The following is a 13,138-nucleotide window of genomic DNA, read 5'->3' on the forward strand; positions in this document are numbered from 1 at the left end:
AGTTTGTTGCTGTTACGGATGAGGTGGAAGCGACAGGGTTTGATTTAGATCAATACATGTTATCGTGATGACAAGTTTAATGGAGAGAGGAAGGATTTTAGACGGAAACTATGGAGGTTTTTGGGAAATATGAAAAGTCAAAGGCAAAAGAAAAGATGTAGAAGAAAGTGACTGAAAGAGAAATAGTGAAAGAGTAAAGTAGGCGGTTTTGGAGGAAAAAATTGGTTAGTGGGCGGTTATCTGGGGGAAAATAAGTGAAAATTGAAAAAACAAGATAGAGTAATTAATGCCAACTATTTTTTATGGGATAAAAAGGAATAAAATAATTAAGGGAAAGGATTTTTTCATCTCAAAAGTTTTACCTGGATAATTTATTAGGGTTTTGCTTCCCTCCATTATTAGTCGTAGCCCTTTGCTGCCACGTGTACAAAGATCACTAAAAGAGACAATATTAGAAAATAAAATAAGAATAAAGCACTCATGTAGAGTAAGATAAAGAAAATTATTTATGTACAGAATGCAAATTATGTTGCTTAGGTAATAAAATTTGTTCAGGGAAGAGGAGCAAACTCTTGGGCGTCATGGAATAGCGACGCCGATTTGTCACGCAGGATTGGTGCTCCATTATACACCTTCAGTCTTTGACCATTCACCTTAAAAGTTTTCCCATCATCCAAGTTTCTGATTTTAATAGCGTCGTGGCTATGCACTTGATGCACTATGAAAGGTCCTGACCATCTGGAATTCTGCTTGCTTGGGAATAACTTGAGCCTTGAATTATACAGTAGTACTTGTTGGCCTGAAAAAAATTACTGAGGTAAAATTTTTCTGTCATGCCACTTCTTTGTCTTTTCTTTGTAAGGATGAGCATTCTTATGCACATGAGCTCTAAATTCACCCGTCTCGTTTAGCTTCAACAATCGCCTTTCTCCAGCAAGATGCACATCCATATGAAGTTTCTTGATGGCCCATAATGCCTTGTATTCTATTTCCACGAGCAAGTGACATTCCTTTTCATATACTAACTTAAATGGAGACATCCCGAGTGGCATTTTGAATACCGTGCAATTCGCCCACAATGCCTCACTGAGCTTTGGCAACCAATCTTTTTGTTTTGGGTTGACCACCTTCTCAATGATATACTTGATCTCTTGGTTGGAGACCTCAGCTTGCCCATTTGTCTATGGATAGTATGCCATGGCAATTTTATGGCGCACCCCGTATCTTTGCAACGCTTTAGTAATTAATTTATTGTTAAAGTGAGTGCTTTCATCGCTGATAATTGCTCATGGTGATCCAAAATGAGTGAATATATTTTTGTGCAAGAATTTCAGTATAGTCTTGGAGTCATTGCACGGTGTTTCCATGACTTCAACCCATTTGGACATATAGTCTATAGCCAAGAATTTGTACAGATCACCAAATGATGATGGGAAAGGTCCCATAAAATTGATTCCCCATACATCGAAGAGTTCAACCTCTAAAATATTTTACCATGGCATCTCATTTCTCTTTGATATATTCCTAGTGTGTTGTTAATGGTCACATGACTTATAAAATCGTGCAAATCCTTGAATAAGGTTGGCCAGTAGAAACCAGATTCGAGGACCTTTACAGTAGTCCTCATCCCACCAAAGTGCCCTCCACACGGGGATGTATGGCAAAGAAAAAATCTAATTTTGTTTTTCTTCGGGGATGCATCTCCGGATTATTTTATCGCCACATTGTTTGAATAAGAATGGTTCATCCTAAAACTATTGGTGTACATTATGTCTGAACTTTTTTCGGCCTTGGATAGATAATATAGAGGCATAATACCACTAACAAGAAAGTTAACTATGTCAGCGTACCATGACACTGCCGCAACAAATAAAATTTTCTCATCAGGAAAATCCTCTTGAATGTCCTTCATGTCATGGAAAAATATTTTTGTTCTCTAGCCTGCACAAGTGATCTGCTACTTGATTCTTGGTACCCTTCATATCTTTCACTTCTAAATCAAATTCTTGTAGCAAGAGTATCCATATAATAAGCCTAGGCTTGGTATCTTTTTTATTCACTAGGTATTTAATGGTTGAGTGATCAGTGTGTACAATGACCTTAGTGCCTATAAGGTATGCCCTAAACTTATCAAAAATGAATACTACGACAAGCAATTCTTTTTTTAGTGGTAGTATAATTAAGTTATGCATCATTTAGGGTACGACTAGCATAATAGATAACATGGAAGATTTTACCTTTTCTTATACCCTAGCACTACCCATACTGCATAGTCACTTGCATTGTACATCAACTCGAATGGGGCATCCTAGTCAGGTGGAACAACAATTGGTGTCGAGGCAAGTTTTTTCTTCAGGTCCATGAATGCGCCGTAACATTCCTCATTGAACACGAACGACTGATTTTGCTGGTGTAGAAGACATAAAGGCTTTGAAATCTTCAAAAAAATCCTTGATAAAATGCATGTAGAATCCTGCATGCCCTAGGAAATTTCTTATGCCCTCCATAGTGATGGGTGGAGGTAGATTCTCAATTACTTCAACCTTGGCTTTATCAAACTCGATGCCTTGGCGAGAAATTTTGTGTCCCAACAAAATTCCTTCTGCAACCATAAAGTTACATTTTTCCCAGTTTTGCACAAAGTTGGACTCCTCACATCCCTTTACCATTTTAGATAAATTACCAAGGCATTGGTCAAAGTTATCGTCCAAGATGAAAAAATCATCCATAAATATCTCCAAGAAGTCCCCCACCATGTCTGAGAAAATGACTACCATGTACATCTGAAAAGTTATCGGGGCACTACGTAGTCCAAACGATATCCTCGTAAAGGCATATGTGTTATATGGGCATGTGAAGGTGGTCTTCTCCTGATCGTCAAGTGCTATGGTGATTTGATTATACCTAAAATTTATGTCAAGAAAATAGTAAAATGCCTTGCCTACTAACTGATCAATCATTTGATCGGTGAAAGGAAGAGGAAGTGGTATTTTTTTGTCGCCTTGTTGAGCTTTCTATAATCCATAAAAATCCTCCAGCCTATGACGGTTCGTGTAGTCAAAACCTCATCATTCTCATTCTTTACCCCAATCACACCACCCTTTGACGACATGCATTGAACGGACTTACACAAGAGCTATCAGATATGGGATAGATCACCCCAGCATCTAGCCATTTGACGATTTCCTTCATCACCACTTTTTTCATTATTGGATTTAGTATCCTTTGGGGTTCCACAGAATTGCTATGACAATCATCTAGCTGAATATTGTGAATGCATATGGTAGGGTTGATTCCCTTCAAGTCTACCATAGTTCACCTGAGAGTTTTTTTGTGCTGTAACAAAACATTCAACAAACTACCCACTTGCTCGGCTGTTAGAGTAGCAGAAATTATATCTGGTAAAGTATCATCACTACCTAGATAAGCATATTTCAAATATGATGGAAAAGGTTTAAGTTCTAACGTAGGTACATGTTGTAACGAATGTTTTAGAGGAATAAATTCATTAAAGTCAAGGGGTTTGAATCTCATACATGGTCTAGCTTGAAGTAAGTTAGACTATTCCTCCTCCAATAAATAATCCTCGAACTCCACATTTGCTTTATCTTCAGCAAATCTTTCATTTTTCTCAATCGAAAAATTTTGCCTAGGCAAATGTTTTTGTATGCATCATTTTAAAAAAATTTGACTGAGCCAAAACTATATTATCCCTCTAACTCTAAAATATCACTGTGGAATTTTTTTTAAATGTCTCATTCTGAGAAATATTATCTTGGCACAGAGTATCATACTCTTTTAGATGTAAAAATTTGTTGTGGCCAAAGATATATGCCCGTCTTCTTCATTTGACTCCATATTTCTAAAGCAATGACATTCTTCATAATCATCAACATATTTAAGAGTTTCGAAGATATTGATAGTGACGCTTTGATTAGCAACCCTCATCATGAACTCTCTCTTCTCACAATCTATTAGAATGAGGTTATAGATAAGAAGGGACACCCAAGAATAATAGGTGTATTTTCATCGGTCTAACAGTCTAAAATAAGGAAATCTACATGAAAGACAAACTTTTCCACTTTAACGATAACATCTTCAATTTTTTTCCCAGAATGAACTTGTGATTGATCATCCAGTTATAAAATCAGGGTAGTTGGTCGAGCATTACCCATTCAAAGTTTTAAAAATATGGACTTAGGCATCAAATTTACACTTGACCCCAAGTCACAAAGGGTTCTCCCAACATAATTGTCACTAATGGAACATGGTATAATAAAGCTTCCAGGATCTTTTTGCTTCATTGGAAGTTTACTCATTACCGAACAATATTTTGTCTTCGTGGAAACAATTTTTATTCTTTCCACTTTTCTCTTTTTCGTGACATTTTACTTCAAGAATTTGGATTAGGAAGACATCTGATCAATGGATTCGAGCTGTGGAATCCTGATATACAACTGGTTGAGGACATCTACAAACTTTCTGAACTGGATCTCATCATTATGCTTCTTTAACTACTAAGGGAAAGGTGGTAGGGCCTAATTTCATCTATTGCAAGTGGGGATGAAACTTTTGCGTTGGCAATAAAATTCCTGGTGGGCGAGAATGTATTGTCGTGGCAATTTGGCTCACTTGATTCTTCAGCTCTCTCAATGATGATCTATGGCTTTGTAACAAAGCACCTTGATTCTTTATTGTCGGTAAGTGTTCATGTATCATGGTCTTTGTTGAAGCCATAAAATCTTTTCTCGAGGCCATAAGTTATTGAAGTGAAGCTTCAAGGGAGTTAGAATTTGAGGAAGATGCAGAACCCTTATTATTATTTTGCCAAGGCATATGTTGATGCTGAAAACTTGAATGTTTAGAGGCATTTTGCTATGGCCTACTAAAATTACCTACATGGTTGTTGTTGTCCCCTTAATTACCCCAAGAAAAATTTGGATGTTATCTCCATCCATGATTGTATGTATTAGAGTAGGGTTGTTGTTGCTTCTATTAAATTACCCACGAAATTGATGGACTCATGGTTTTCTAGGCATTCACTCTCATGATGGTTGGCATGGAAAAGAATGCATGTTGAGCTAGATGACTTGACTTCTTTAACCGCGTTGGAACGCTGCAAATTTTTGAACATATTAGTTATATCAAAAAGTTGGGCAGAAACTGAATCCTTACCGTCAATTTCATATGCCCCAGACATTTTCCTGCCCGTTCCAAGCCTTACAGATGGGAATTGATAGTCGTTGTTGGCTATCAAATCGAGGATATCAAATGCTTCCTTGGGTGATTTGTCAAGCAGAGTGTCATTTATCGAGGCATCCAATATCATACGAGTTGGTGTATTGACTCTATTATAAAACATGACGACTTGAGTCCAGTGGTGGAATTCGTGGTCAGTGCACTTACGAAGCAAACTTTTATATCTGTCCCATCATTCGTACATAGATTCATCATCACCTTGGAAAAAACTTGCAATGTCATTGTGAGCTGGGTGTTCATATTGGGCAGTTATATCGAAGTAGAAAACTTTTGCATAAGTTAGCCCAAGATTCCATTGAACCGGAAGGGACTGCACTAAGCTAAGCTATCTCTCAATCGTGCAAAGAGTAAGGGAATAATTTTTTCTTCAGTACGTCCTCGTGCACTCCTTGTTTCCTAAACGAGTCACACACTTCAAGGAAAACACATACATGTTATCTAGCATCTTAATTAGGCAAGCCTTTAAACTAACCGATAGAATTGGGCATGTTGAACATAATCGATTTGACTTCAAAGTGAGTTGCCTGTATTTTTGGTGTCACTATTCCAGGGTTGAGATCATCAAGAATAGGATTTATGTGATCTCGTATCACTCATGGTTTTGAAGTATTTTGGGGAACATTATTCGCTACGACATTAGGATCTGCTTAATCTTACATAGGGTTATTAGCCTGAAACTGCAATTGATTCATATTGCTTCTAGCATGCTAAGCACATTGCCTTTGTCTGAACAATCGTTTGATCTCAGGTTCGAATGGTACTAATGGTCCATCAGTAGATCTCTTGGTCATGTAATGACACAAACCTAAAAAAGAAAATAAGAAAAACAAACACGTAAAACTAACTAAAAGAAATGACAAGAAAATAAAAGTTATATGGTAAAATTTATCAAAATTAGTCCAGTTTCCAATCCCCGGCAATGACGCCAAAAACTTGATCACGTGTAAATATATGTGTTGTGGCACGTAAACTGTGCAAGTATACACAATCGATGCAAGTAATATAGTAGTGAGTGACTTATCATCTCCACAAGGATTGGTGGGAATTTTTGATGTTTGCTACAACTAGAAATAAGTGTCACTAATTAGTATTAAGATTCTTGTGTAAAAAGAAAAACAAGCAGTATCAAATGATATGAATAGATGGAAAAGTTTGTTGAGGTGAGGGAAATTTGATCTTTTCTTGGCTATTTAGGTTTCTACCAAAGGTTTATCAAGGACTTCTCCAAAGTGGCACAACCATTAAGTAGATTGCTTTAAAAAGATGTTATCTTTGAGTTTGATCAGGATTGTAAAGATTCATTCAACATCTTGAAAGAAAAACTCGTATCCGCGTCGATTGTTCAACCACCAAACTGGGATTTGCCTTTCAAAATTTTGTGCGATGCTTCAGATTTAAGTGTCGGAGCTATTATTGGCCAAATAATTCAAAAAGAACCCCACATCATTACCTACGCATCAAGAACTCTACATTTGGCTAGCGCAATTACTCAACTACATAAAAAGAATTATTTGTTGTTGTTTTTGTATTAGAGAAATTTCGATCTTATTTCATAGGAACTAAATTTATCTCTTCTATGATCATGCAGCGCTGAGATATTTGATGAACAATAAAGAATCAAAACCAAGATTGATACATTGGATTCATGATCGTGTGTAAATGTAAGTGTTGTGACATGCAAATCTGTGAAAGTATACACAATCGATGCAAGTAATATAGTAGTGAGTGAGTTATCGTCTCCACAAGGATTGGTGGGAATTTTTAATGTTTCCTACAAGTAGAACTAAGTGTCACTAATTAGTACTAAGATTCTTGTCTAAAATAAAAGCAAACAATATCAAATGATATGAACAGATGGAAAAGTATTGTCATGGTAACAAAAAATATAAAGTGAAGTGACCAGAAAAGTTTGGACAGCTGGCCAAGTGACGTCAATAGTTTCGTTTTGTGTTGTGTCAGACATGCAGGATAAAACTTGCCTTAGTAAGAAAATTTGTTTCTCACTGTCGTCTTCGTATGTTCCGCTGGCCCTAGAAAAATAATATTTCTCGACAAATGATTTCTCCTTTACTCATTTCATGCATCATCACAACTAACAAACAACATTTCTCCTCAGCAGCATCAGATTACTCAGATAAACTTTACCTTGGCAAAACATATCCACCACATGAAAATATATCCTAAATACAACTAAAATACTAAATCAATGGCTTTTAGATACTAATTAACTTAAGTAAAAAGACACAAAACATAATATTTTTACAGAGTTATCAATTCTCTTGCCCCGAGAATTTGATCTAGAAATTTAAAAAAGGAGCAAGAACTTGGTTGTTAATCATCTTGATTGTCGATCTCAACAATTGAACTACCTGTCCAATAACAATTCACAGACGAAAGCTTGATGATGGTGCATGCTTCAGTTCCTTGGTCACGGGTAAGTTACCGAATGAATTATCGAAATCTGCAAATAATAGAATTGAACAGGAATGTCGATTTTATATTTAGATGTCACGAGTCTAGATTATCTAACTGATTTAGCTGAGATGCCGAAAGAATTTTACATGTATTCGATATATTCTTTGCTTACTGGTTTCGACGACAAACCCTTCGAATCACGTTCGACCAAGGTGATTCACCTTCACGACTCGGCCTTACGATACATACATCATTTCTTGGCTTACAACTATTAAGTCTGGAATGATTCTTTCGATATTTTAAGTAAGACTGAACTTTTATTCCTTTGGTGTATGTTCGGTAGGTAAATTTAGGCTTTTGGTTTGCCTGAGCATTCTAGATCGTTATTTGATCCAATCACCATTTAATCCTTGATCGCTACATTACAAATTCATCCTCTCGTGTTACTAATTTTGATATTATGGAATTTACTTACGCGTTCTCTGTGGATGGCTTAGATGAATAATGCTTGAATTCGATCGGTTTGCTTGCCAGAACCGCCATCGCAACCTTATTTTGTTCCACAGAGAGTGATGATGCCACGTACTGAACGAGTCTTCACTTGCCATAATGCGCCTCCTCGGTCTCCATAACCACCTCCTAAAAACTTGCAAGAGAAAATGCATGATATCAATAATCGCCTCCACTCCATTGAGGTTAACATCACAAAGATTTTGTCTTACTTCCGCCCTAGAAGCAGCCGTTGTGTGGCCGTGATCGCCAATAACCATGGAGAGTATTCTTTACCATTTCTCTTGCACTTTCAATTTTATTTTCGTATTGGGGCAATACGATTTAAGAGAGGGGGTAAATATTTCATTAAATTTCATTTTACTTGTGTCGTGAAATTGTTTGATTGTATGCTTGATTGAATTGGTTGAATACTTGGTTGAAATGTTTCGTTTCCGTCAATTATCTTTAGCATGTTATGATTGTTTAGTTCATGCAAATATTCTGAATATGAACACTCTTGATAGTTTAATTGCATGAGTAGGAATTTAATTTGACTTCATTGTGACATTCCTTGATTTGGTTGATTGAATTTTTCCTAACTTGATTGATGAACACATTTTGGTGAGATTTTGAGCCTTTAACATATTACTTGATTTTTATGCAATTTTTTTTATTGAGTGTGTCGAACTAAATCTTGAAACTCTAGAACTTGTGGCATAATACATTTTGAGACTACAAAATAAATTTTATGCTTTTATATGATTTGGGCATTAGGAATCGCATCATTATAAACCCAAAAAAAGCATAATCTTTTCTTCTCTATTAGTGAACCATTTTGAGCCTTTTTCCACTTCTTTATTTTCACCTTAATCTTAAACCCAAGCCTTTTTTTTCACTCTCTTTTCACCCTTGTAGAGACAAAGAATTGAAGAATGTGAGTAGCTTTGTTCCATAAAAGAAAAGAAGCAAAAACATAAAAACAATAGTAGCATTCGAAATAAACAGAAAAAGCATAAAAATCGAAATAAGTCAAAAAAGAAAATAAAAAAATAGAATAAAAATGGTTGTTTGATGTCTTTGTTGTATATATTTGATTGTTTCATTTATCGTGTTTTTCTCGTGGACTTGGTTAAATTATCTAAAATATTTCTTTGTCTCGATTATAAACCTCATTTCTAGCTTTTTCCCTATCATTATCTATACCCCATTACACTCTTTTTAAAGACCTAATGATCTTTGCATTTTATTTCTATTAAGTAGTGGAGATTTAATTATGTTACAAGCCTATGGAAATTCTTGTTTAGTTTCGATTTTGAGCGTATTTGCACCCAAAACACAATTTAGTGGATTGCATGAATCCTTTTGAGGAATTAAGTTAGGTTGAATTTTTTATTGATGAATGATTAGAAGTTACAATGTTATTTGACTTAATCTTATTTGTTTTCATTCACTTGATTGGTGTTTTGATTCAAATGATTATTTTGAGCTTGTCTTTCATAATTTGTTTTGTTATGAAATGAACGAAGGGAAGTATATTAAGGTCTTAAGTAGTTTGATCAAAGTATGTTGAGGACAAGCATGAGACAAGTGAGGGGGAATTTGATGAGCATTTTTAATTGTCGTGTTTTACTTGCTAATTCTCCTATTTTATGACTTTATCACTGCTTATTTGGATTGTATTTTGTTTATTTTCTGTGCAATGAACTGTTTACTGGAATTGGCAGAAAAATGGCGCAATCTGCATAGTTTTTTATTTTTTGGTTGCGGCTGGAGACATGGGAACGACGTAGGTCTGACTTGGCAGTTTTTAGGAGGAAGATTCTGGAAGCATCCTAGTTAGCACGATATTGAGAGATATTTTAGGAATTTAGTTTTTAAGTTTGAATTTGAAACATTTGAATTATGTTTTATTTTCTAGGATTATTTTTATTTTGAATTCCTTGTTATCTTTAGGATTTAGAAGCCTATAAATACCCTCAATGGGGTAAGGCTTAACATAATCTTTTATCTCGAGTTTACTTTGTTTTGTTTTAATTAAAATTCATTTTTTTCATTTACACTTTACTTAGTTACACTTTTTTTAACATTTTTATAAACTATGCTAAGTATGGTTTCCACTATGCTTAGCTAATTCCTTTATTAGTAGAGAGCTAGTGATGACTCAATTCCATATGTGAGAATTGAAAAGCATTAAATACCTTCAGGAAACATTTTCAATTTTTTGTTTTATTAGTTTGGCAATCGACCTTACCTACAAAATTAAAACACTTTAAAGTCAAAACGAGCTCGTTGGTCTGGTTGTTGTATTAATTTATAGTTAGGAGGAAGGATTAACCTGTGGCAAATTTGACTTCCTGTGGACACACTTAGCGGTGGTCCGCTAAGGAAAATCGAGATCAAATTTGATTCTCGACGAGACAACATAATCCGAGTTGAGTCTTTTCAATACTTAATTTTATTTGTTCTAATGACAATAGTTGTGGTTAGCCCATTCAAGAATCGACTTTCGAAGAGTGACTTGGGAAGATTGGTTACTAGAGAGAAAGGTAAGTTACAATGGGTTGGGCCTTGTAGATTGTAACCGACATGAATCCCGGAGAAAAAATCCATTTCGAAGATCAAACGAAATTGAAACAAAGCTATCTTGAGGTGATTTCATCATTATTGTTTTCAACTTTATTTACGTTTCCATTTCTTTTACTTTGATTTTAATCTTTATTTTTTACCTTTCTTTTTTTCTCTCAATCGTAAAACTCCCCCATTTTTATTTTACTGTTTTGTTTTAGTCGCTTGGAATAGGATCAACACAACACTACATTAGGAATTTCTAAGTCTCTTTGAATCGACACTATTTCACTATACTATACTTAATTCTATTTATTTTATTTGAGAAGTGGTTTTATTTTTGACGAGTAAAATGACACTTGTCAAGTAACCTTCTTCAAGTGTCCCTAGGTTATTGTTTTAAGTGATGAATAAGTTCCTAGTCGTTTATCACTGTTGAGGATGAGTTAGAGTTGTTAGAAGTCTTTATTTCCTGTAATTGAAGATACCTTGCATAGAAAGTTTTTAAACTTTGGGGAAAGTTTTGAAACTCTTAAAAACAATAATACTTTATTTACCGATGAAAAACATCAAAAGCACTTCATCCCTTCCATGAACATAAATGCACCCAAAATGTTCATGCACTCATACAAGCCATCATAATAAACATAATGACGTAAAAGCATTACAAGAGAGTTATAGGTGCATTAGCTTGATCCGAGCTATTGGAAAAGAACCTCAAGTTCACTCAACCAGAAACTTCTCATTTTTCTTGTTTTTGGAGCCTTCTATAATATCTTTAACTAATCACAATACAATGAATAATTTATAAACTCATCTAAAAATTTAAAAGGAATATAAGCATGATTATCAAACTCTAAAAATGGATTAGAATCATCCTAGAGTCTTAAAACCCAAAACCCTTCTAGAACCTCTACCATGGCCATCATGACCAAACGTTAAGGTTGAGAGCTTAAATGGAAGCCCTAGAGATGCTGATTAAGGATATTAACTTGACAATTGTAAACTACAGATGGGGAAGAAAGCTTTTTCCTTTGAAAAACTTAAACGGTAGAGAGAAGAGAGAAAAAGATAGAGAATAAGACAAGCTTGAGAGGGAAAATAAGGAGAGAGATTCAGCTTTCTCATTTTCGATTGCATCACCACTCTTAATTAATTTTCAACCTTTCAAATGTTGGACGTCTAGTTTCTTACATGGAGTCTTAACATTTAATATTAAATTTAAAATTCCCTTTTTAATACCATTTGGGCTTAGTTGAAGGAAAAACAATTCCAAACTCCACCCAATTCTTCATGGTACCCTATTATACTCATCCATAGCCCACCAATTTTAGTACTGATAAATTGTTAATTTAAAATATATATACATATATATACTATTTATTTTTTATTATATATTGTTGATTTTTTACTTATGTACATACTATTAATTTTTATATTCAATATACATATATACTACTATTTTTTACATTTAATATACATATATACTGCTAAATTTTATATTTAATATGCTAATTAGTTGTTAATTTTTTTTCTTGTGCATATATTACTGATTTTTGCTTATGTATAGACTTTTGATTTTTAAATTTAATAGACATATATCATGATGTTATTTTTCTTATGTATATATTACTGATTTTATATTTAATGTACACACATATATATATATTGACAATATGATGTTGATTTTTACTTATGTATCTCAATTTTATTCATATGTTGTTCGACATGGTATTGAAATTGCTATAAATTATATTCTTCTATGAGTAAACCATAAGAATTGTTCTCGACATGTGTTTGCAAATTAAACTAGAAGGAAAGGAACAAAAGTATATCAGTTTGCTTTTTAACAAATTGTCAAGTCCACAACTGAAAGTGAATGGGAGGAGAACAAATATACACTATTGAAGATTGATGTCATAGTTGTTGATGAATTATTTAACAAAAAGAAAAAAACAAGAACCAAGCCTTTTCAAGGCCTACATGCCAAGTCTTTGTAAGTACGATTGTTTTGTCAAGATGTTTAAATTAGAAAATTTTGCAGCTTTTATTGAGAATCGTATTACAATTTTTGTGGTGAATTTTGTTAAAACTTGAAAATCTACTTGTAAATGCATGATGTATATGCATATTTAATTCTCATTTTATAAAAAGAATTGTAGATATAATTGCTGAAATTACTAAAAATATATTACTCTTTCAGAAGAGGCTTTTTCATATATGCCATCTTACTCCAAATTACTTTCTTCAAAGTTTTTGTAGTTGAGAAAGTAAGATATAAATTTATGGAATGTTGGAATCTTATATGTTTATTGTTTTAGAAATACATGAGTATCTTTCACTTTGCAAACTTTTAGCGGTTGAAAGTAAGATATATATTTTTTGTCATAGAGGAGCTAAAAGAGTT

General features: G+C 34.1%; 1 protein-coding gene and 1 long non-coding RNA gene across 2 annotated transcripts; one reads left to right on the forward strand and one right to left on the reverse strand.

The window, feature by feature from the left end:
• Window positions 1-551: 551 nt before the first annotated feature.
• LOC120195657 lies at window positions 552-1,052 on the reverse strand. The gene is made up of 2 exons (XM_039197612.1): window positions 899-1,052; window positions 552-799 (listed from the first exon to the last, which is right to left on the reverse strand). Exons 1-2 carry the CDS (start codon window positions 1,050-1,052, stop codon window positions 552-554), a joined length of 402 nt encoding a protein of 133 aa, XP_039053543.1.
• Window positions 1,053-6,912: 5,860 nt separating this feature from the next.
• On the forward strand, window positions 6,913-10,619 carry LOC120195748. Its single transcript, XR_005523110.1, has 3 exons — window positions 6,913-6,924; window positions 8,516-8,520; window positions 10,488-10,619. It is a non-coding gene; the product is annotated as an uncharacterized LOC120195748 (long non-coding RNA).
• Window positions 10,620-13,138: the final 2,519 nt, after the last annotated feature.

Source organism: Hibiscus syriacus, unplaced genomic scaffold, assembly GCF_006381635.1.
Source record: "Hibiscus syriacus cultivar Baekdansim isolate YM2019G1 unplaced genomic scaffold, ASM638163v2 tig00117017_pilon, whole genome shotgun sequence".
Classification (NCBI taxonomy): domain Eukaryota; kingdom Viridiplantae; phylum Streptophyta; class Magnoliopsida; order Malvales; family Malvaceae; genus Hibiscus; species Hibiscus syriacus.